At 41.0% G+C, this 26,277-nt stretch overlaps 1 protein-coding gene across 1 annotated transcript in view; it reads left to right on the plus strand.

Annotated features, from left to right (window-relative positions):
* LOC145518095 (uncharacterized) overlaps nucleotides 1-26,277 on the plus strand; it is a 574,529-nt gene that overhangs the window by 498,556 nt on the left and 49,696 nt on the right. The window contains exons 15-16 of the mRNA XM_081521690.1: nucleotides 14,854-14,962; nucleotides 18,681-18,809. Of these exons, the coding sequence (XP_081377816.1) occupies nucleotides 14,854-14,962; nucleotides 18,681-18,809 (238 nt within the window). The remainder of the gene's footprint in view (nucleotides 1-14,853; nucleotides 14,963-18,680; nucleotides 18,810-26,277) is intronic.

A 26,277-nucleotide genomic window follows, 5' to 3' on the forward strand; every position in this document is an offset into this window, starting at 1 on the left:
GTCACTGTTTCAAAGAGATATCCACACCACCCTCCATATTCACTGCAGCATTATTCACAATAATCAAGACATGGAAAGAACTTAAGAGTCCATCAATGGATGAATGGATGAAAAAAATGAAGTATATATGTATGGGTACAATAGAATGTTATTCAGCCATAGAAAAGAAGGAAATATTGTCGTTTGTGACAACACGGGTGACCTTGAGGGAATTATGCTAAGTGAAATAAATTAGAGAAAGACAAATACTGTATGCTGTCACTTATATGTAGAATCTAAAGACGTCAGACTCATGGAAACAGAGTAGAATGGTAGTTGCCAGGGGCTGAGTGGGGGGGAAATAGATGTAGGTTAGATTTCCAGTTTTAAGATGGATAACTTTCAAGAATCTAAAGTACGGCATGCTGAGTGTAGTTAACAATACTGTATTTTACACTGAAAAGTTGCCATGAGAGTAAAGTTTTAATGTTCTGACTATAATAACAACAATGACAGAGTAGTAATTATTATGTGAGGCAAAGATGGAGGAGCCTGGTGGGCTACAATACATGGGGTCCCAAAGATTCAGATGTGACTAGGCAACTGAGCACCTGTGTGCAAGGTTAACTAACTTCTTGTGATAAACATTTCATAATATATAGCTGTATCAGATCTTCACATGTGTACCTGAAACTTATACAATGTTTTATGTCAATTGCATCTCATCTATAAAGAAAGCTGAGGATGTGAGGGCGATCTGGTTGCGACATCTGTCACCCCATTGATCGCCAGGGTTGATTTGGCTGATCTGGCTGGCTAGGCGGGTGTCCCCTTCCTCCCTCACCGCTCCATGTGCGTCCCTCCCGAAGCTGCGCGCTCGGTCGAAGAGGACGACCATCCCCGATAGAGGAGGACTGGTCTTCGGTCAAGGGTATACGAGTAGCTGCGCTCCCCTGCTAGAACCTCCAAACAAGTTCTCAAGAAAGCTGAGCGCCGAAGAATTGACGCTTTTGAACTGTGGTGTTGGAGAAGACTCTTGAGAGTCCCTTGGACTGCAAGGAGATCCAACCAGTCCATCCTAAAGGAGATCAGGCCTGGGTGTTCACTGGAAGGACTGATGTTGAAGCTGAAACTCCAATACTTTGGCCACCTGATGCAAAGAGCTGACTCATTGGAAAAGACCCTCATGCTGGGAAAGATTGAGGTCAGGAGGAAAAGGGGACGACAGAGGATGAGGTGGCTGGATGGCATCGTTGACTCGATGGACATGGATTTGGGTGGACTCAGGGAGTTGGTGATGGACTGGGAGGCCTGGCGTGCTGCGGTTCATGGGATTGCAAAGAGTCGGACATGACTGAGCGACTGAACTGAACTGAAACAAACAAAAGCCAAACAATTTTCACAAGCATCACAAACTTAACATATCCCATCAAGCTTTCATTATTTTTCTCATGGAATACCACAGTAACCTTCTAAGTAGTCTTACCACCACTATTCTCTCCTCACCTGCAGTACACCCTCTATGTTGCTTCTAGAGTGTTCTTCCTAAAACGGGAAGCCATGCATGTCACTCCACTGTTCAAATGGAGGCAGATGCTGAATCCAACTTGATTTCTTAATGTGGCATAAGTGTCTTGATAATCAGACACCCTCACACCCTCCTAATTCCTACTGTATGTTCCCCTTGCCTCATGGTCCCTTTCTCTCTCTGGTTGGATTATATTATTCCAAATACCATGTCATACTTTATTTACTTTCTGTTTAACATGTACTGCCTCTTTTTTTTCCCCCAAGATATTCTAATCTCCTCATTTGCCACTTTACCTCAACCTGGGGAACCAGGGAATACCTACTCATCCTTCAAGATGCAGTTCAGTTATCACCTCCTTTCTAAAGCCGGTCCTGTTGTGCTAAGTCACTTCAGTCAGGTCCAGCTCATTGCAACCCTATGGAATGTAGCCTGCCAGGCTCCTGTGTCCATGGGATTCTGCATACAAGAATACTGGAGTGGGTTGCCATTTCCTTCTCCAGGAAATCCCGACCCAGGGATCTTATGTCTCCTGCCTTGGCAGGTGGGTTCTTTACCACTAGCACCAAGTGGGAAGGCAAAACCCTTCCCTAGCCACTCATTATTACTTCCTCTTGGGTTCCTCCAGAGAACTTTCACCAAAGCAATGATCCCGTAAGATGCTTTTCTCCTTACTAAGGTGAGAAGACTATAACTTAAGTTTTATCTGATAATTGGCTGTCTAGTACCAGCTTGTTAGAGATGATCATTAGACATTCAGGAATTTTGCAAGATGGCTGTTAAATTGTGGGTAACTTAAAATCGATCACGGTAGGAGAATTTACACCCCAAAATTGCCAAACACAATGCATAGGGATACTTGTTTTCCTCAATGAGGCGGTTTGTGAGCATAGCTGGGTTTGTCTCCATAGTCTAACAGAGTCACTACATAGTCAGTAGAATTCCTCAAATTATTAATGTGATTCAATTAGCTAAAAATTATTTGGGCATAAATAAATAGAGATAATTACACAAACAACAATGGAATTTAATACATTATCACAGATTGAATTATAATCAAATTATAAGAAACAAGAATGGATTTCAATTTTTTAAATAATTAGAGATTCTATTCCAAGACAGTATGATCTGTAGGTATAGGTAGGGTGGCTCAAATACAGGAATGTTGGCTTATTAATCCTTGTGTAATTATCCATCATGCAGAATCTGGCATGTGGTTGATCCTCATTAAATTCTTATTAAGCAGATTTCCACATGAAAAAACATGGAGTGTATTTCTGTATCTGAAGGGTTGGCTATTTTTATCTACACATATAGAATCACTGCTGAAAAATGGCAGTGCCCATATGGTAAAATTTTGTTCAGAAACAAAAAAATTAAGCTAGTTAAAAGCAAAAGAAAAAATTTTCCAAAAAAAAAAACCTGAAAAATAATGGCTTTTTCCCCAAAGATGTTGATTTTGGGGGATATTATATGTTGAACATTTTTTTGATGTGCTTATTTTTTAGTAACTATATAGATATTTATGTGTAGTAGCTGTATTATATACAACCATATGTATGTTTATTATCAATATATTAGCTACTTATAATTTATGTAATTTTTACAGTAAACATATATAGAAAGAGAGAAAACGAGTAACTATAATCTTATAAGTAACTGAAGCTACTTATAGTATAGAGGAAAAAATTATTTATGTACACGGTTAACCAAAATTTTCACATATATTTGTGTTTAGATTTTTATTCATTTCAAAAGTCATATGTAATTTACAGCACTGGTTGTCAGTTTATGCAAAAGTATCACTAGAGGAGCTATATAAAACAGCAGCTGTCACTGTATAAATGATGAAACTCATAGAGCCATATGGGAACCAGCAGGTTTAAGACAACATTTTAGATTACCTTTGTCCAGTACACTTATTTTACAGATGAGGAAGTAGTGTAAAGAGAAGTAGATTTTCTTTGTTTGTTTCTATACACCTTGCTAAGGGAAATATCCAGGGTTTTAATTAATGTCAAGGTAATGGCAACCCACTCTAGTACTCTTGCCTGGAAAACCCCATTGACCAAGGAGCCTGGTAGGCTGCAGTCCATGGGGTCACGAAGAGTCGGACACGACTGAGCGACTTCACTTTCCCTTTTCACTTTCATGCATTGGAGAAGGAAATGGCAACCCACTCCAGTGTTATTGCCTGGAGAATCCCAGGGACAGCGGAGCCTGCTGGGCTGCCATTTGTGGGGTCACACAGAGTCGGACACGACTGAAGCGGCTTAGCAGCAGCAGTATTGTCTTTTAAATTGGCTTATTTAATACTATATAAACTTTGTGTGTGTGTTTGTGTTTTGGCTGTAGGGAAGCTAAGAATGCTATTCAGAAATTATCAAAGACTAAAGAGTAAAAGAAGAAGCATTTTAAATTTCAGTTCAGTTCAGTCGCTCAGTCATGTCCGACTCTTTCAAACCCCGTGAACCGCAGCACACCAGGCCTCCCTGTCCATCACCAACTCCCTGAGTCCACCCAAACCCATGTCCATCGAGTCGATGATGCCATCCAACCATCTCATCCTCTGTTCTCCCCTTCTCCTCCTGCCCTCAATCTTTCCCAGCATCAGGGTCTTTTCCAATGAGTCAGCTCTTTGCATCAGGTGGCCAAAGTATTGGAGTTTCAGCTTCAACATCAATCCTTCCAGTGAACACCCAGGCCTGATCTCCTTTAGATGGACTGGTTGGATCTCCTTGCAGTCCAAGGGACTCTCAAGAGTCTTCTCCAACACCACAGTTCAAAAGCATCAATTCTTCAGGGCTCAGCTTTCTTCACCATCCAACTCTCACATCCATACATGACCACTGGAAAAACCATAGCCTTGACTATTCGGACCTTTGTTGGCAAAGTAATGTCTCTGCTTTTTAACATGCTATCTACGTTGGCCATTACTTTCCTTCCAAGGAGTAAGTGTCTTTTAATTTCATGGCTGCAATCACCATCTGCAGTGATTTTGGAGCCCCCAAAAATAAAGTCTGACACTGTTTCCACTGCTTCCCCTTATATCTGCCATGAAGTGATGGGACCAGATGCCATGATCTTAGTTTTCTGAATGTTGAGCTTTAAGCCAACTGTTTCGCTCTCCTCTTTCACTTTCATCAAGAGGCTCTTTAGTTCTTCTTCACTCTCTGCCATAAGGGTGATGTCATCTGCATATCTGAGGTTATTGATATTTCTCCCGGCAAGCTTGATTCCAGCTTGTGCTTCCTCCAGCCCAGCATTTCTCATGATGTACTCTTCATATAAGTTAAATAAGCAGGGTGACAATATACAGCCTTGACGGACTCCTTTTCCTATTTGGAACCAGTCTGTTGTTCCATGTCCAGTTCTAACTGTTGCTTCCTGACCTGCATACAGATTTCTCAAGAGGCAGGTCGGGTGATCTGGTATTCCCATCTCTTTCAGGATTTTCCAGTTTATTGTGATCCGCACAGTCAAAGGCTTTGGCATAGTCAATAAAGCAGAAATAGATGTTTTTCTGGTACTCTCTTGCTTTTTCGATGATCCATCAGATGTTGGCAATTTGATCTCCGGTTCCTCTGCCTTTTCTAAAACCAGCTGGAACATCTGAAAGTTCACAGTTCACGTATTGCTGAAGCCTGGCTTGGAGAATTTTAAGCATTACTTTACTAGCGTGTGAGATGAGTGCAATTGTGCAGTAGCTTGAGCATTCTTTGGCATTGCCTTTCTTTGGGATTGGAATGAAAACTGACCTTTTCCAGTCCTGTGGCCACTGCTGAGTTTTCCATATTTGCTGGCATATTGAGTGCAGCACTTTCACAGCGTTATATTTCAGGATTTGAAGTAGCTCAACTGGAATTCCATCACCTCCACTAGCTTTGTTCGTAGTGATGCTTCCTAAGGCCCACTTGACTTCACATTCCAGGATGTCTGGCTCTAGGTGAGTGATCACACCATCATGATTGTCTGGGTTGTGAAGAACTTTTTTTTTACAATTCTTCTGTGTATTCTTGCCACCTCTTCTTTTTTTTTCTTTAATAAATTTATTTATTTTAGTTGGGGGCTAATTACTTTACAATATTGTCGTGGTTTTTGCCATACATTGACATGAATCAGCCATGGGTTTACATGTGTTCCCCATCCTGAATCCCCCTCCCACCTCCCTCCCCATCCCATCCCTCTGGGTCATCCCATTTTCCCCAGCCCTGAGCATTTGTCTCATGTATCGAACCTGGAATGGTGTTCTGTTTCACATATGATAATATACATGTTTCAATGCTATTCTCTCAGAACGTCCCACCCTCACCTTCTCCCTCAGAGTCCATAAGACTGTTCTATGCATCTGTGTCTCTTATTCTGTCTCGCATATAGGGTTATCGTTACCATCTTTCAAATTCCATATATATGCATTAGTATACTGTATTGGTGTTTTTCTTTCTGGCTTACTTCACTCTGTATAATGGGCTCCAGTTTCATCCATCTCAACAGAACTGATTCAAATGTATTCTTTTTAATGGCTGAGTAATATTCCATTGTGTATATGTACCACAGCTTCCTTATCCATTTGTCTGCTGATGGACATCTAGGTTGCTTCCATGTCCTGGCTATTGTAAACAGTGCTGCGATGAACGTTGGGGTACATGCATCTCTTTCAATTCTGGTTTCCTCAGTGTGTATGCCCAGCAGTGGGATTGCTGGGTCATATGGCAGTTCTATTCCCAGTTTTTTAAGGAATCTCCACACTGTTCTCCATAGTGGCTGTACTAGTTTGCATTCCCACCAACAGTGTAAGAGGGTTCCCTTTTCTCCACACCCTCTCCAGCATTTATTGCTTGTAGACTTTTGGATAGCAGCCATTCTGACTGGTTTGAAATGGTACCTCATTGTGGTTTTGATTTGCATTTCTCTAATAATGAGTGATGTTGAGCATCTTTTCATGTATTGGTTAGCCATCTGTATGTCTTCTTTGGAGAAATGTCTGTTTAGTTCTTAGGCCCATTTTTTGATTGGGTCATTTATTTTTCTGGAATTCAGCTGCAGGAGTTGCTTGTATATTTTTGAGATTAATTGTTTGTCTGTTGCTTCGTTTGCTATTATTTTCTCCCATTTGAAGGCTGTCTTTTCACCTTGCTTATAGTTTCCTTTGTTGTGCAAAAGCTTTTAATTTTAATTAGGTCCCATTTGTTTATTTTTGCTTTTATTTCCAATATTCTTGGAGGTGGGTCGTGAAGATCTTTTTTGTGTAGTTCTTCTGTGTATTCTTACCACCTCTTCTTAATATCTTATGCTTCTGTTAGATCCCTACCATTTCTGTCCTTTATTGAGCCCATCTTTGCATGAGATGTTCCCTTGGTATCTCTAATTTTCTTGAAAAGATCTCTTGTGTTTCCCATTCTATTGTTTTCCTGTATTTCTTTGCACTGATCGCTGAGGAAGGCTTTCTTATCTCTCCTTGCTATTCTTTGGAACTCTGCATTCAAATGGGAATATCTTTCCTTTTCTCCTTTGCTTTTCACTTCCTGTCTTTTCACAGCTATTTATAAGGCCTCCTCAGACAGCCATTTTGCTTTTTTGCATTTCTTTTTCTTGGGGATGGTCTTGATTCCTGTCTATTGTACAATGTCACGGACCTCCATCCATAGTTCATCAGGCATTCTGTGTATCAGATCTAGTCCTTTAAATCTATTTGTCACTTCTACTATATAGTCATTAGGGATTTGATTTAGGTCATACCTGAATGGTCTAGTGGTTTTTTCCACTTTCTTCAATTTCAGTCTCAATTTGGCAATAAGGAGTTCATGATCTGATCCACAGTCAGCTCCCAGTCTTGTTTTTGCTGACTGTATAGAGCTTCTCCATCTTTGGCTGCGAAGAATATAATCAATCTGATTTCAGTGTTGACCATCTGGTGATATCCATGTGTAGAGTCTTCTCTTGTGTTGTTGGAAGAGGGTGTTTGCTATGACCAGTGCGTTTTCTTGGCAAAACTCTATTAGCCTTTGCCCTTCTTCATTCTATACTCCAAGGCCAAATTTTCCTATTATTCGAGGTGTTTCTTGACTTCCTACTTTTGCATTCCAGTCCCCTATAATGAAAAGGACATCTTTTTTGGGTGTTAGTTCTCGAAGGTCTTGTAGGTCTTCATAGAACTGTTCAGCTTCTTTGGTGTTACTGGTTGGAGCATAGTCTTGAATTACCATGATATTGAATGGTTTGCCTTGGAAACGAACTGAGATCATCCTGTCATTTTTGAGACTGCATCCAAGTACTGCATTTCGGACTCTTTTGTTGACTATGAGGGCTACTCTATTTCTTCTAAGGGATTCCTGCCCACAGTAGTAGATATAATGTTCATCTGCGTTAAATTCACCCATTCCAGTCCATCTTAGTTCACTGATTCCTAGAATGTCGATGTTCACTCTTGTCATCTCCTGTTTGACCACTTCTAATTTGCCCTGATTCATGGAACTAACATTCCAGTTTCCTATGTAATATTACTCTTCACAGCATCGAATCTTGCTTCTATCGCCAGTCCCATTCACAACTGGGTGTTGTTTTTGCTTTGGCTCCATCCCTTCATTCTTTCTGTAGTTATTTCTCCACTGATCTCCAGTAGCATATTGGGCACCTACCGACCTGGGGAGTTCATCTTTCAGTGTCCTGTCTTTTTGCCTTTTCATACTGTTCATGGGATTCTCAAGGCAAGAATACTGAAGTGGTTTGTCGTTCCCTTCTCCAGTGGACCACATTCTGTCAGACCTCTCCACCATGACCTGTCCATCTTTGGTGGCCCCACACGGCATGGCTTAGTTTCACTGAGTTAGACAAGGCTGTGGTCCATGTGATCAGATTGGCTAGTTATCCGTGACTGTAGTTTCAGCCTGTCTGCCCCCTGGTCCCCTCTCTCAGTGCCCACCATCGTACCTGGGTTTCTCTTACCTTGGATGCGGGTTCTCTCTTCACGACTGCTCCAACAAAGTGCAGCCACTGTCCCTGACCTCTGACTCACCATGGGATCTAATTAGCAATCCAGTCAATAGCTGAGTGCCCACAGAGGAATTATCACGACAAGCAAGTTACACACTCCAACCCACAGCTCATATTCCGGTGAATAAATTTGGAATCTACCAGATTTTTGTGTGTTTTTTGTTCTTCATACATTGTGTTCTTTAATCATTACAGTTTTGTCAATTTTGTGAAAGTGAAGCCGCTCAATCATGTCCAATTCTTTGCGATCCGATGGACTGTAGCCTGCCAGGCTCCTCTGTCGATGGGATTTTCCAGGCAAGAATACTGAAGTAGGTGGCCATTTCTTTCTCCAGGGGATCTTCCCAACCCAGGAATCGAATCCAGGTCTCCCACATTGCAGGCAGACTCCTTACCATCTGAGCCAACAGGGAAGTCTTTATTATTTTTAATTAATTTTGAGTTTCCCACTGTAACATAGCAAGATTAGTTTTTATATTGTTTTCTTCTTTCTAATTTCATATTTTTATTGTTTTGCAATGTATAGGGAGATCATTAATAAACAATTTGATCAAACTACCATTGATAGTGAAGATTTGAAAAGTAGTTCTTAACATATAAATTGTCACACTTGATAATTTCTTTCTATTGACTGTCTCATTTCTATCATCTCTAATAGAAGAAATTTTGGAAATCCATTTTACCTAAATTTATCTGATCATTGAAAGCTCTTACCTGAGTGTATTTTTCACATATCTTATTTTGGGTGAAATCCACCCCCCCCCCAGTTTACCCTTGATTACTCATAAAGGTCAAGATGTTTCTTATATTAAATATGCCTCACAGTTTAAGTTTTAAATTTATGGCCAAAGAATACAGATTCTCATCAAGTGATAGCGTGATTTATGCTAGTGGATAACCAGTTCCAAGCATTCAGAGTCCGATGTCTTGTAACTATGATCTCAATGGAATTAATTTCATAATTCAACAGGTAAGCTTGCTAAACGAAGAAAAATATCTTTAAGTTCTTATTAAGGGCAGAGACCATATCATCTTTATCTATTTGGCATGTAACATAATGCTAAGAACAAATAATTTGTCATTAAATATGTATCGAATTGAACTAGATAAAAAAAAAAGTGATCCAAAATAAGAAAACCTCAGCTCCCTTGCAGGATTCATAGTTTTTCAAAATGTCTTTCAGTTTGTACCTTGTATAATTATATTTAATAAATATTTCTATAATATCATTTATGTCAAAAATATATATCTTCGTATTCCCTTATTAAGTTATTTAAAATTAAAAATAAATGATCTAGGAAAATAAAGTTTTTCTTCTTTCAATACAGATACAATTTCAGAAATCTTCTTCCAACTACCCAATGTTTATTGACCACTGAAAATATTTTTGTACTAGAAAAAAATGGTCCAGGATGTAAAATGCCTCAGAAAGATAAATTAGGCACAAGTATGCCTTTATTAGGAGAAAGCGATGGCACCCCACTCCAGTACTCTCACCTGGAAAATCCCATGGACGGAGGAGTCTGGTAGGCTACAGTCCATGGAGTCGCTAGGAGTCGGACACGACTGAGCGACTTCACTTTCCCTTTTCACTTTCATGCATTGGAGAAGGAAATGGCAACCCACTCCAGTGTTCTTGCCTGGAGAACCCCAGGGACGGCGGAGCCTGGTGGGCTGCCGTCTGTGGGGTCACACAGAGTCGGACACGACTAAAGCGATGCAGCAGCAGCAGCAGTGGCAGCGTGCCTTTATTACAAGTCCCAACCTGTAAGAAAGCACCTGTGTATTGTTGTACAATTTTGAGAAACAGAGAGGCTTGAGGAGACTGTAAATTGATATACTTCTTCAGTAGTTGCTCTTGTGAGATTCTTGTGATATAACGAAGAAAGGAATTAAGTAGCCAGGAGATGGATACAATGAAAATCTTACATTTATTTAATATATTGTGAATTATTTCTATACCTTGTAGACAACTAAATAAAAAGTAAAAGTTATAGAAGAAAATGGAAAATAAAATCATATTTAAAAAATTATTTAATTCATTAGTTAAGTAAAACAAAATTTTATAAGATATGTTGAACTATTAACATCTTAAATTCTTAAAAGGACTAGGATATTTTATATAATTTTGTTAAATTATCATCCTTTATTAATTATGTAGTTTAATTCTGCAGTCAACACATTTAGTGATAATGAACATTTTAAAACTTGACTCAAAATGTTTGTAACAAAATGTTTTTAATACCCAATGGTATAAATATGATATATATTTTTAATTATATTTATCTTCTAATTTTTCCTCTATTGTATTAGATGCATTCCAATATTTGGTATTACTTTGGGGCATATTTTCAAGTATCAAATATTCAGATATATGTTTATATAGATTTTCAAATACTAATGAATATTTAATTTCCAGATATTTACATACATTATAACATCATGCAATTTACATTGTAATAAAGATGATAAGATGCAATTAAATTGAACACAAGAATCAAGTACCTACCTCTATCCCAGACAGATCATAAAATTAAAAAATATATAAAATGAGAATTTTAAATGTAGTCTAATTAAGCAAAAATTTTCTTACAGGAGTTTTGCAAATACCTAAGCACCAATTTATTTCACTACCTAAATAGGTATGCCTATATACAAATTAATACTGCGTATTTGTTTGCAAAAAAATGATGATAGAGACGTGAAGTAACGTGAAAGTCACTCAGTCGTGTCCGACCGTTTGTGACCCCATGGACTCTACAGTCCATGGAATTCTCTAGGCCAGAATACTGGGGAAAGGGTATTCTGGGGAAGGAAAAGAATAGCCTTTCCCTTCTCCAGGGGATCTTCCAAATCCAGGGGTTGAACCCAGGTCTCCCGCATTGCAGGTGGATTCTTTACCAGCTGAGCCACAAGGGAAGCTTGTGATAGAGACAGGTAGATGCTAAATAGATGATAATTTTGTTAGTCATTCTTACTGTTTTAAATCAGAGGTAGAAATCTAGACATTTATTCTACTTGCTGCAAATTATTTTTATTTTGTCTTTATTTTTATTTATATAGAAGTACACAAGATATGTGAGGTCAATCTGATAGTATCTATTCTATCATTATTCCACTAGTTGAATTTTTATGCTTAGGTTTTAGCTGAATACATGATACATATTAGGCACTCAAAACTGATGAATCAATTGCTGAGTATATGACTTGTTAGGTAGTTTCATATAGATTGTTATATATTGTCAGCCTCCTTAAATACTTCTTGAAAATTAGAAGTAATGTCTGTGTTATTCATTTTGAGTTTTAGGCTAAGGAAATTGTTTGAAATAGTTCTATGACTGAAAGTAGACCAATATTACAAGTAATTTTACACCTGAAGTGAATTTTAATAGAATAGTAATCTAGCTTGGTTAGGTAAATAGCCAGGTTATAAAGATCTCAGAGCATGGGGGAATTACTGACATTCTAGATACTTTTAAAATTCTGACCAAGGAAAAAAAAATAAAATAAAAAATAAATAAATAAAATAAATAAAATAAAATTCTGTCCAAGGATTAAAGAGGACTTTAATGAAAAGTGAAAGAGCGGATTAATCTCTTTAGTATTTATGATAACATATAAGAAAATCACATTTTCAGAAACTAAAATGAAGTAAAATAGAATGGATAATTTTAATAAAAATGTACATTATATTCTCCAGTGGATGTTTTCCTTTTATCTTGAATTTACTTATTACAGATTACTAAATTTGTTTATGTCTTATTTATAAACTCTTTCAGTTTTCTGTCTGTAAATTTTTTTCTGTCTGTAATTTATGTTGTCTTTGTTCACAGAAAGTCTGAAGTCCTTCTGCTCCATCCCTGTTTAACCTAAGGATGGAATGAAAACGTTTACCATACCCTTAAAGGTTTTGAGTGATTTTACCATTGTTCTGTAGGACAGATTAGGGAGTGGTAATCTCTCCAGACTTCACAACAGGAAGATCTTCATTCCATTCATAAAGTACTGGGCTCCTTGGAGGGCAGTGTCAGATCCCTGATAGCAGATATTAGAGCTAGTGGAATGTTGAGTCAGAGTCCTTATTTTAAGGGCTAGAAATCTTAGTTTCCAGTTGCACCCAGGAATAAAATAGAAGTCCTCACAGAAACCTAAGTTACCACCAGACTTCGCAAATACCAGGCAGTCATTGCCCCACCAACTGCCAGCTGGTTTCTGCACTGTGGTTTTGCTAACGTGTCGCTGGTCCACCGCTCAGCTCTGATTCACCTGACTCACAGACATCTTCGCATCATCCCTCTCTGACAGGATAAAAGGCAGGGGCACCTTTCCCAGGGAGCTAGAAGAACCAAGTGTGGTTCTTAATGCCCTTCATCTCAGCCTCCAGGCTGTTTGTCACTGCTTCTACCAGACTGAACAGACACACAGACACCCTAGGCACAGGAATAACGAATAGAATTTTCACAAGGACAAAAATAAAGGCATGTATCTCCCTGCGAGGGACAGCACACGGCAAAACATTTCATTTGCATAAAATTATTGAGATCTTGTAATGTTATTTTACCCAACTCATCTGGAAATCTGTCAGGGTAGCCACCAGCCTGTCAACTCTGTTCTTTGCCTCCTTTGGTGGTACTGACTGTTTCTGAAGCTTGCGCCTTTATTATACTGGTGGTGGGGATAGAGGGAGGTAATTGATGAAATACTAGTAATAGAAAGACACAGTGTGTGCATGTCACTAAACAAAAGTCAGGACAGATCATTTCATGAGGAATTTGTATGCCATTTCTAAGGAAGAAAATAAGTGTTGCAGATGAAGCTTGAGTGTCAAAAAAGTTGGGATTTCCAGGATAATATCAATATTAAGGTTTATGGGACCAATAATGTAAGAAAATGGTTCAGAAAACCCAGGGTCATACAAGAATATTTAGAGCATATTGTTGCTGTGGATATAGTACATAGGGCAGCTGCTTGCGTCAGAATTGCTATGGGATTTATAATACCTACAGCTTACAAAGAGCATCACTGGACAGAGCCTGCAGAGATTGTTTTATACTCACTGAGGCTCCATGGAAATACCTAGTGTGAACTGCTCCAAAAAAAGTAGTGGTTCAAAACTGATGGAGTAAACATCCTTTGCATGATGTAGAGTTCATGGAAATAAAATAAGTAAAATCATAGTGTACATTTAATTTACACTTTCTCTGTATATTCAATATTATCCCTGGACTGCAGAGCTTCAATGGCACGGAGCAGTAAACTCCAAAAGCTTTCCAGAACCAAAACAGCTCACCCAGGAGCCTAAAGCATTCAGAGTGACTGGACAGCTGATGTCCCATCAAATCCAGAGTGCTAAATGACACCTCCTAGCTAATAAATTCCTGCTTTTGATTTTAAGGTCCTACCGGGCAGGATAATTCTCTTTGTACAGTTCCTAGGACAGCACTCTGCACATTTGAGCATTTAATCAGTGCTACTTGATAATGAATAAAGGATTTTACAGCACAGGATCAAATTGGTCCTGAGAGAAAAATATCTCACTCTCGGAAAGAAGCACTTTCTTCTGAGTTGCTGAGTAGCATCTCCCCGAGCTCATCGACATGAAACATCCTCAGGTAAAGAGCCACTTTCACTTCGCTTGAACTTCCCCAAGGTCAGACCCAGGAAGGACTAAGAATAGAACACAGATTACATAGTCCACTTCACTTAAAAACCTCAAAAACTAACAGTGGCTCCTGAAGGGGCACCCATGCATTTTGCAAGAAAGTCAAACTGCTCCCAAAACTGTCACAGATGGAGAAGCGGTTGAGGCCCAGAGGTCCTTAACATGTCCCGAGAGACTGCTGAAAAGATAATTCACCTCTAACATCGAAGACTTAATTCCTTTACATGTGAGAGAATACAGTGCACACTACATATCCACTCATTAGAGTCACATTGCCAAGTGGGTCAAGGGTCCTGACAAAGTTGTTGAGGTCCAAGGGCAATAAGTTCAGTGTGTGTGGAGGAGGTGTGATTCCTAAGGCCGGTTCTCACTTCCTCCTCCCCTTCCTTGGTGCCTGCCTAGACTGCCAGTTTCCAAATTTGACTCATTCTGTGCACTACCCAGTATCCTTCCAATATTTTCCTTTTCTCTGTAAATTAACCAGTTTCTGTTTGCTTACTTTTTTAAAATTCTAGCATCTTGACTAGTAAACATGGGTGCTTGATGAATGTCTTCATTAACAAGCTGTATGGATAAATAAAGGGGACATAATAACTATATTTATTATATAATATCACTTGTTAGAAATATGTTAGTATGTTCGCAGGAAAATGAAAAAAAAAAAACCAAAACAAAACACTTTCATCACCAGACATAATGAGAGTCCTGTTCAGCTCTAAGCTATGCCTCATGCCTGATGGCTTTGGGTTCCTTACGTTCAGAGACCTGAAGTTAAGAAGAGGAGAAACCAGTCTGGCCAGGTGACTGACTGGACCCCTGAGTGGGAGCAGGACTGCGGTCACAGTGGAGGCGGGGAGTGGGGAACGGTTCACTTGGGGTCTCTCTCTATCCCTTGGGATTGAGAGTATATTATCCTCCTGCGTAAGCCACAATGGCAAGCAGAGGTGTCGTGGGGACGTGGGGAATGGAGAACGTACGATGGAGGAGGAATTGATGGGGAGCCGGTGAGGACGCAGGGGCACTAGCCTTCCTCTGCTGCATTTCCTTTAGGCACAGAGCCTGCCAGCAGCCTTAGTTACTGCTCCTCAGATGTATCCAAAGAAAGGGCTTGGGTGGCACCAGAGGTGGATTCGGGCTTCCCAGGTGGTGCTAAAGAACCAGGTTGCCAGTGCAAGAGACTAAAGAGAAGCAGTTTCCATCCCTAGGTTGGGAAGCTCCCCTGGAGGAGAACATAGCAACCCGCTCCAGTATTCTTGCCTAGAGAACCCCAAGGACAGGGGAGCCTGGTGGACTATAGTCCACAGGGTTGCAAAAGAGTCAGACACGACTGAAACGAGAGGATTGACTGTGATGGATAAGGAGAACCACTGCCTAGATAACCCTCGTTGCCCCAGATGCTCTGAGTCCTGCCAGTCTCTATTTGTGACTTCTCTCAGGCTTTGCTTCATCTTCAGAGAGCCCCTCACCCAGGGTCACACCCCTCCCAGAGTGGCCCACGTCTGATGACTAATGATGATAGTACAAATGTCTCGTCATTTTGCCCCAACAACCTAAGGGTTCTGAGAGGCCGTTTTCTCTCCCGCTGGCCCCAGCCTGCTTCCTTCCCACTGGTGTTGATGCCAAAGACACAAACATCCTGCATCCTACACTCTGTGTAACGTCTGTTTCCCAGGAAATCTAACCTGCGACATAGGACTTAGAGCACAAGAGACCTAGTGAGGTCCCTCCTAAAGGGACCTCTTTTTATTTTCTTGGGCTTCCCAGGTGGTGCTAGTGGTAAAAAAAAAAAAAAAAAAAAAAATCTGCCTGCAATGAAGGAGACATACGAGATGCAGGTTCGATCCCTGATTGGGGAAGATTCCCTGGAGAAGGAAATGGCAACCTACCCCAGTATTCTTGCCTGGAGAATCCCATGGACACAGGAGCCTGGCGGGCTGTAGTCCATGGGGTCACGAAGAGTCAACACGACTGGGCAACTGAGCACAGCATGACCTTCAGTAATAGAAGCTGAATAGATATTTGTTGTATGAATGAAGAATAAATACATCATGTTGGTCCAAATTGGCTTGAGCCTATCACTGGCAAGAGAGAGGGAAAGCTATCAGCAGGAGAGGGGCTTCCCTGGTGGCTCAGATGATGAACAATCTGCCTGTAATGCAGGAGACTGAGATGCGATCCCTGGGTCAGGAAGATCCCCTGGAGGAGGAAATGGCAACCTATTCCAGTATTCTTGTCCGGAGAATCCCAAGGACAGAGGAGCCTGGTGGGCTACAGTCCATGGGGTTGCAAAGAGTCAGACACCACTGAGCGACTAACACACTTCGTTTTCTAACACACTTTGTTTTCTTCTAAAGAAAATGTGAAAACTAAGTATTACTACTGGTCATCTAAGGAATGATGCTTGTGGAATGTATAAATATGTATACTGAGCTCAGTCAGTGAAATTACAGGCTCATCTTACCCGTGCGCTCTGCTCTGTCCAGTGGCAGAAATTGCCTCCAACTAGTCATCTTAGAAATGAGTCTGATGGTCATAAATGGGGCTAGATAGGAAGAGAAATGCCCATCATCATTGAACCTGAAAACAAAATAGTATCAAAAATCTCCCAGATAGCACTCCTTGTGAATAATAAGGCTCTTTAATCGACCACTGATTATTACTCTAATATACCTTAGACCAGGCTTTTCCCTAACATGGAAGAATGGGTGCAATAGGGAGAAATTCCGGCACTCTGAGCCTGTCGTTCTGTGCGTGGATTTGAAACCCTGTCTGAGCTGCTTCTTTCAATCAAACTGGGAACCCTTCTTTGAAGCTTAGGGGTAATGGGAGAACTTTATCTAATGTAGAAGAGCATGAAGTCTCCCAGGCTAGACAGGCCAGGTGGCACTGAGTGAGGAGCCGTGAGTTAGTTGAGCTGAAGATGGCAGTGCTCTGGCAGCTTCCAGATCATATGCTGCCAGCATCTCTCCTGCACACCGCGGCCCAGATGTTAGAGGATTTCTCTGTGTTTGATCCCAAAACTAGGTGCTCCTCTATAAATTTCATGGGCAGTCCTTTAGATCCTTAAATGTGTGGATTGATATTAATAGGGAAAAAAGCAGTGAACTTGGAGTTAGATATTCTGGTTTTAAACCTTAGTTCTGCCACATAAAAGCTGATGAATTCAATATAGTTTCTCACTGGCAAAAAAAAAAAATTAAACTCAAGAATTTTTAAGGAAAAGTTAATAATAAAAATGTAGGTAAAAGCACCATTTCCACAGGACCAGACATCTATTACAGCTCAGTGTTTACTAGCTTTTTAGGTCAATTTGGATTCTTAGCCATAGAGCCCCTGATCCCCTCCTTCCCCACAACCCGGTTATTTATTTATTTTCCAATTTTAAGTCTAGTCCAGACTTGAAGTATACAAATCAAGGTTTATTTAAGATTATGAAAACGAAAGCAGTTCCAGAAACTAGATCATGTCTTTTCAGCATTAATTATGCTACCATTTTATTATACAAACAATAAACATTTTAAAAGATGTGATTACATTGAATGCCTTGACTTTTCATGTCTGCAAATAGTTTTAATAATTTACATAGCATAATAACAGGGATAACCTGTTAGTTTCCTTCACTGTTTTTCTGTCCTGTTAATTTCATAATTACATATAGTATAAATTATTGTCATTAAAGGTATTCTTGTTTTAAAATATTTGCTGCCCCTCCCTGGGTAAGGATTAAAATTAGGCTTGGCCCTGTAGCTTATTTTGACCAATGAAAAATGAGTAGAAGTGATACAGGTCACTTCTTAGACAGCAAGCCTTAAGGTCCTATGAGTGTTTTACTATTTTTTTTTTTCTTTCTCTCTACCAAAGCCATGTATTTCCCAGACAGAGACAGTTCTATCATTCTGACTTGGGGACTGGAATTTCTAACCCTCCAGAGCCCAGAGTTGCCAAGGTGGAAAGCCCAGAGTCTCCTGGTGGGTTATCGAGATTGATGGTAGCAAGGTCATTCTGCTTCCAGCCCATAGTCCCCCAATTTGTGTATTTTCCATATTTGGGTAAAGTGAAAGTGATAGTCACTCAGTCATGTCTGATTCTTTGCAACCCATGGATGACCCTGGTCCACCAGGCTCCTCTGTCCATGGAATTCTCCAGGCAAGAATGCTGGAGTGGGTAGCCATTCTTATTTGGGACACAGTCTGATTTAAGGTCTTTGACTCCAGGTGGATATTGCATTCTAAAAGGGATGTGACCCATCCTCAGAAAGTAGCACTGCTGAGCTAGTGCTTCAGCTCTAACTTCAGCGGGCCATTCTAATGCTCCATCCTACCTGCAGCATTCTGTAATATGACTAGTGGGCCCCATGGTATCCTGCTTCAAATCTCCTTTTCTGTTGAGTGAGCCCAGTTTATGCCAAATCCCATGCCAGCAGATCAAACACTTTGTAAACTCTTGGAGCAGGAAAGGCAAACCTAAATCTGGAGTGTGAGTCTGTGTGTCTAGTTCTCTGATTGTTTGCTCTTCCAGGGTGGAAGGGTCCAGTGTATTCAACTTGCCACTGAGTGGCCAGTTCATTTTCTTGAGAAATGGTGCCAGTGTCGGCCTCTATTACTGGCAAGTTGATCATCAGATGGCAGAAACAACTAATCAGCCTTGGTAAGTAGAAGCCAATACATGTCGTCTGTTCCACTGTGGCCACTCTAAGAGGGCATTTCTTTCTGTTACTAAGTACATGGTCTAGATTAATATTTCCAGGTGTGGAATTCACAACCTCCAAAACCCAGAGGCTTACCAGGCATTGTGTTATCTAATGGTGGGAGATATTATTCATGGGTTTTATTGTTTCATTTAATGTGTTATTCATGGTGGGAGGTGTGATGCAGTAATTTATCTTTTATTAATAGTTTGGCTGGTGTGTCTTGGCACGTTGTCCATGATCTCTGGCTGCTGACAATTTTAATTGACAAGGAAGTATTCTGACCATTCACGAGGTTTATATCCCACCTCATGGAGCCCATTTATCTAAACAGAGCTTCCAACATGCTAGCCCCTTCTTGCATATCCGACTTTATTATTAGCGTAATACAGTGACTCAGTGTGATAGTCTGCAGGCTTCCCAGACAGTTCTGAACATGGCAGATTATATAATGGCAGAAGGAGAGAGAATTCACAAAGCCCCAGGGCAGAGCAGTAAATGTATACTCTTATATATTATAAGTGAATATAAATTGCTTCTGATTTTCTTTTCCCATAAGGAGAGGGAAAAACTCTCTTGCCAGATCAAACAACACTTGTCATGTACCTCCAGGCCATGTTAAGTAACGATCCGACATCAGGCATGGGCCCTACAGCTGGGGCTGCTCCCTGTGGTCTGTGGGCATCCTCAGGATGAGCATATTAAATGGAGAATGATCCTTTAGATCTTAAGGGAGGCACTGATATCACCAATTTCCCCCACCACCCGGGGTGCAGTACTACTTTTATTCACTATGTTGGCAGTGTCAGGGCTGACTTTTAAGGGCTTTCATCTGGCCTTCCCACTATCAGACCTCTTATTCTCTAGACAAAGGACTCAGTGTGGACTGACCCAAATACCAAGCAAATCTATGCTGACTTCTACATGTGAGGGCCGGGAAAATGACCTGTGAGGGGTTAGCAGACTGTACAGACCCACTACGAGCCTCGTCTCAGAGAGGGTGTCATGTGTTACCTGACCCCCCATCCGCCCTACCCTCAGAGGAACTGGACTGACACATCAACGCTCTGGGTGTCAACAGCAACTCAGGCTTGTTCCTCTTCAGGTTCAATGCCCTCTTCTCTAGTGTAATGTGGCCTGAACAAATGGCCGTCAGTCCTACTAGGGAAAGACTTGGAAGACATCACTGTAAATAGTCTCTGCCTTGTCACAGGGGCCTGACCTGTGGAATACCAGCTTCTTTTCAATCGTGTGATGTGAAGCCTGGAAACTGACTCAGATCCAGAAATTAGACACAGGAAACTGTACCTGTCCCTGAAGATAGAAAAGAGCTGAAGACCCTCTGATGTCAGCATCCTCGCCAAGGGGGTATCAGAGCGTTCCTTCAAGGTGGATTGCCATACCCATTCTAGCCTCTCTCCATCGTTTCTCTTAACAACAAAGTTCTCTTTGGGAGAAACACATGAGCCTGAAGCAACCACAATCAATACTACTTTTAGATAATTATAGGAGGCGCCTGTTAGACAGTGGAAAGGAGCTAGAGACTGAACAGAGACTCAGTGATGGTTTCGGAGCCTGTGATCTTACTTGGACAAGAGTTTGATGTCATTATCAAAATTCCCCTAAAGATGGCCATTAAAAGCAACACAAAAAGTGGTTACATTGTATGTGGACAGTACACTCACACAGAAACAAATACAGAAAAGAAAGCTAAGGCAATTTAGTGTTCTAAGCATTGAAAAGCAAGGATTATGACCTATCACAAGCACCTTAAAGAAAAAACGATGATGATGTACGGTGGAAGAGTGTGAGATGATTCCAGTAATGGAACTAGTAATGATGGCCAAAGTCTGGTGGTAAAGATGCGTGTGAAGAAAACAGCTACTGGCTTCCCCCTCTCTCTGTGCCAAGAGAAACTTAATATATCATTCTCTCCTGACCATGCATGCTCTTTGTGACCCCCTGGACTATAGCCTGCTAGGTGCCTCTCCAGGCAAGAATACTGGAGTGGGTTGCCATGCCCTCCTCCAGGCGATCTTCCTGACTCAGAAAGCAAACCCACATCTCCTGCATCTCCTGCATTGCAGGTGGATTCTTTACCACTGAGCCACATGGGAAGCCCTTCCTGACCACAGGATAGTGCATGGAAAGGCTTCATGAAATTTCCATGAGTTCTTTTTGCATCCCCGAGTTCAGAACCACATGACAACTTTCCTGGAAATCACCAGTGCAATCCTTCCCTGGAACTCACCAGTGCAATCCTTCCCTGGAACTAATACCATCTGCATAGATTCACCTTTTAACTCAACACGGCAGGGAAGAACAGTGGGGAAAACTCAGTATAGGAGAAACACTCATGGAGGAAGCAGAGAGGAGAAGTGGAAGAGCAGAAAACCTGAATTTAGAAACAAAGAAAATCTAGAAAAATAAAAATGCAGAAAGTGTATATAAAGGCACTGTTGCTCAGAGATGAATGCATTTTGTTATTATAGGCATTTTATTATATACTTTGGGCCTCTGTGGACACGTTTAGGAAATCTCATTTGGTGGACAGTGGCCTATTTCCTAAAGTTTATCAGAATCCTATTATATTCTAATCTTCTCCTAAAGCATTTATCCTTGGCTTTGGATTGTCCACAAATCCAATTAGCACACTTTCAACTCAATTTACCAAGTATTTAATAGTAAGACTGAATAGAATGAGATTGAAAAGGGCTTCTTCTCACGTACAAGTTGTCAATAGGCTTCTACAGATAAAGACAATTCATATTCTAAGGGTTTCCCTTTAGGATTGGGATGAAATCCAACTATTACGGTAACAGCAATAACAATAACCATCATGGGTTTACTACATATATTTTTATAAAACTAGTTCACAACCATCATTTTAGTTATTCTTTTCAATAACACTGGGAGGGCAGCCAAGCATCACCAAATAAATTCTTGATACAATATTGTTCTGACTTTGGAATATGTGAAAATAGTCATTTATCTTTGTAATACTGATAAAATCTAAAATGGCTTAGACAGTTTGGAATAAGGTCTAAACTTCTGTTCAGTATCTTAGTATTGCCTACTAGCCCTGTCCCATGATATTGAACCATATTTTTCTTGTCTCAAAATATTCATCCTTATCTATTTGTCATGGAACAAAAAACTGCCTGCTCTTTTAAAAAATATGAAGGAAGATAAAAAAACAATCGTCATTTAAATTTTCTGTCAACATCTATTCTTGCATGCATCAGAATTGTGCTGACTCACTGCATCCAGCCCAAGATGGCCTTGGCCACTGCTTTGAGGGGCTGTTATGTGCCTCATTATGCTGCCACATGGCTTCTCCTCCCTTGCACTTGCCTGAGGAAGCTCCACTTCATGGACCTCTGCTGACCGTGTGATGGATGACGAAGCTACGAGGAAAATTTCATGAAACCGTCTAGAGGTTGGAGCCCTCAAACACTTTTCTTTGGATAACGCAGAGCATCACTGTAATAACTCAGCCTCTTCTGAGCACTTAGCACTGCCGGGAGCAGAGCCTCGTGAGGAATTGTTTTCGAAGCAGTGGGCCCAAAGCTCCTCTAACCCCAGTCAGGTGCTTTAAAGCTACCAGGAGTACAGGGCAAATTTATACTTGCCCTGCCTGCAAAGAACACCTTCATGTCTATTTTTCTGTCTAAAGGCGTTGTTAGGATCTTCATACTCGAGCCATTGTTGACAGGAATGCACGTGGACGCGGTGGTGTCTCTTGTTACCGACATACGTGACGCCGTGGGTGCCTGGCTGAACTACTCCAGGTCTTACCAAGCTCTTCCTCGCCTTACTCGTCCCTCTTCTCTTTAACAGAAGGCTCTCGACTGAGGAAGTGAAAGTTTCCCCCTTTCACGTGTTCTGAGACATACCGGGATGTGCCTGCAGCTTTCCTCAAAGCCCCCAGGGCAGGGCAAGACCACTAAGGGTGACTCTCCTGCACATTATCCCCACCTCTGTCCTAGAGCACCTTCAGGCTATCTGCTCTGAGTCTGTAGAAACAAGTTTATATTTTTACAGGCATTCTTACAATTCTTAATATTTTTGATGAGACTGAGTTTTGATGAGAATATTACTTCTCAATCAACCCCTTTTCTTTCCAAATTTCCTGTCATTTTCTGTGACTCCCTCAGTACTTTTATTCCCTGCTGCCACCAAGGGTGGGAGGGCTGCCAGGCAAAGGTCATAAATGTCCTGATCTATGTGGGAAGATAGATTCACTTTTTACATGAACCAGATCAGAAACTTTTGAATATGAAAGAGATGAGTTGACTCATCACATCAAGCATACTCTGCAAAAAATGGTTTGCTTATTTTAAGTCACTTTGGCTATGGACCAAAGTGCAAAGTACAAAATAAATTTGCTATCATTGTTTCGACTTGGGTCCCTATATAGCAAAAAAAACCCCAAAAAACCTAGACAGCATATTAAAAAGCGAAGACATCACATTGCTGACTCTGGTCCATATAGTCAAAGCTACAGTTTTACCAGTAGTCATGTACGGATGTGAGAGTTGGACCATAAAGGAGGCTGAGCACTGAAGAATTGATGCTTTCTCCAGTGGGGTTGAAAAATGCTCTGGAGAGGCCCTTGGACAGCAAGGAGATCAAATCAGTCCATCCTAAAGGAAATCAACAGTGAATACTCATTGGAAGGACTGATGCTGAAGCTGAAGCTCCATACTTTGGCCACCTGATGTGAAGAGCTGACTCACTGGAAGAGACCCTGATGCTGGGAAAGACTGGGGGTAGAAGAGGGCAGCAGAGGATGAGACAGTTAGACAACATCGCTGACTCAGTGGACGTGAATTTGAGCAAAATCCGGGAGATGGTGAAGGACAGGGAAGCCTGGAGTGCTGCAGTCCATGGGGTTGCAAAAAGTAGGACATGACTGAACAACAAGTGTTGGCAGATGCTACTCTTTTATTAGGGAGTGTGATCCCAGGGATACAAAACGGGGTGGAAAACAGTGGTGTGTGTGAGCAGAGGTTGAACTCGGAAGGAGAGAAGTCCCTTCCTGTCAGTCCCTGATCACTGCTCAGCATCCCACAGACCTGTTCCCCCCACAGTCCACCATCACCCAATCGTGATTGTCCATGGAAGACATGTACATATATCCCCAAATATTAATCTGTTTCATTTTGTAAATTCTGAAACAGACTTAATATTCAAGCAATGCAGCCATAGTTCTGGAAATAATATGGCGTATTTTTTTAATTCATCTAGAGCCATGAAATGATTAATTTTTCAGGCTTGATGAAATCAATAGACATGAATTAACACAAGATTTAAGACCACATAGATAACCTCTTCTCTCCTTCCTCCACCCTAACCACAACACCCAATGGACTAGGAGAAACTCTTAGAAACTAGACAGTATTCATGGTTGTAGAAGAAAATATTTGGGACAGGAAAGGACATACGCCATGTTTGTAAGGAGAATATGGGATCCCTTGTTTGCAGTGACACTCCAAACTCTTAAAGAGGAAAAGGACATCTTATGATGTCTTATATTCACCCACTAAAGAACTGACATAACTCATGTGTTCAATACATTTCTGAATATAATACTTGAATTAGAATCAGGTGAATGGTTGTGATGAAGTTCAACAGTAATCGCAGGTTTTTCTCACAGTGTTTTTCTCAGCTTAAGAGTTCTGACTTGTTATTTTATTATTCACACATAACATGTAATGTAGTGATTCTATATATAAACTCAGCAGTTAACACATGATCTCTTTTGTCATGTTTGTTTTTCAAATAATGAAGCATCTGTGAGCCATACATCATCACTCTTTTTTCTGATTTGCAAAAATCACTTCTACCCTTTTTAAGCTGAGACACCCTCCGGCAAGATCAACTTTAATGAGATGACCTCTCTTGCATAATTCCCTTCAAAGATGTACAGGGAGATATTCTTACTATGTTTATAATTACAGACAAATTTTATAGAATCCTTAGCAACACTGCCTGGAAGAAAATTCACAGATTGATAATGTGTGATGAGAAATTATTCCCACAATTTTGTGTTCTCTCACTCAATCTGCTTATGGTGATGGAAAGCATTTACAGGGAGAAGAGTATTCTAACACAGTAGCAACTGGATGACTGGGTCATTTGCCAGAAATGTGCTAAAATAGTTTGATTTTTGGTTTCACCATGGTGTCTGCAAGAGGGTGATAAGTCAAGTAACTCAAATAGTCTGACCCTGGGCTAAGTCTCCTCCAGACTCCCCCGTGAATTAGCTGTGTCTTCACACGTGGCTCCATCCTCTGCCTGTCGGCTCCCCTCTACTGACTACTGCACCGCAAGAAGAGGGGAGTGAGCCCTGGATGAGGGAACACGGCTCTCTAGATGAGGACCGGCAGCACCACTGGGTAGTAAGGCAAAGCTCAAGGGCAACTACTTTGAAGTCATTGGGACTCACAATAAGGTGTGTGGTGAAACAGTGGCTCCCGCCTTCTATAATATGTGCTTATCGGTAGACAGCCTCAGGGAATGACCCTTGACCTTTATGATACATAAACAGCATCTCTTCAGTTCAGTTCAGTCGCTCAGTTGTGTCCGACTCTGCAACCCCGTGGACTGCAGCACGCCAGGCTTCCTTGTCCATCACCAACTCCTGGAGTTTGCTCAAACTCATGGCCGTCGAGTCAGTGATGCCATCCAACCATCTCATCCTCTGTCGTCCCCTTCTCCTCCTGCCTTCAATCTTTCCCAGCATCAAGGTCTTTTCCAGTGAGTCAATTCTTCATATCAGGTGGCCAAAGCATTGGAGGTTCAGCTCCAATGAATATTCTCACTTCCGATGAATATTCAGGACTGATATCCTTTAGGATTGACTGCTTTCCACCAGACTCCTCTGTTCATGCCCTCCAGGCAAGCATACTGGAGTAGGTTACCATGCCCTCCTCCAGGGAATCTTCCCAACCCAGGGATTGAACTCCGGTCTCCTGCACTGCAGGCAGATTCTTTACTGTCTGAGCCACCAGGGAAGCCACCAAGTTTCCATCTCTACCGGAGAAAATTCCTGAGGGGGTCTCAAGGAGGGGTAGGGGGAATGTCACACAAAATCAATGTGTGAACCATATCAAAGAGAACAAGTTATCAGGAAGAAGCAGAATGCTTGATGAAGGTGGAGCAGAGTTGGCTGCTATAAAAGGCAACTATAATCTCGTCTCATCCTATTTCAATGAAATCCTTGCTCAGAGGAACACATAAAAGAAAGTTGACTGGGATTTTAAATGTGGTAAAGACTTTATATTTGATAGCATTAGCATGTTATTATCCCCAGTAACTCTCATATATCTACATAGTTGCAGGGCTGTTTCTGAAGACCATCAGAAGTAAAAAGTGAATATTCATTTTTGTGTGAATGTAGATCATCTGAGTTCCTCAGTTCCA

The sequence above is a fragment of the Giraffa tippelskirchi genome, chromosome 8 (assembly GCF_054371585.1).
Source record: "Giraffa tippelskirchi isolate mGirTip1 chromosome 8, T2T-mGirTip1v1.2.pri, whole genome shotgun sequence".
In the NCBI taxonomy this organism is placed as follows: Eukaryota; Metazoa; Chordata; class Mammalia; order Artiodactyla; family Giraffidae; genus Giraffa; species Giraffa tippelskirchi.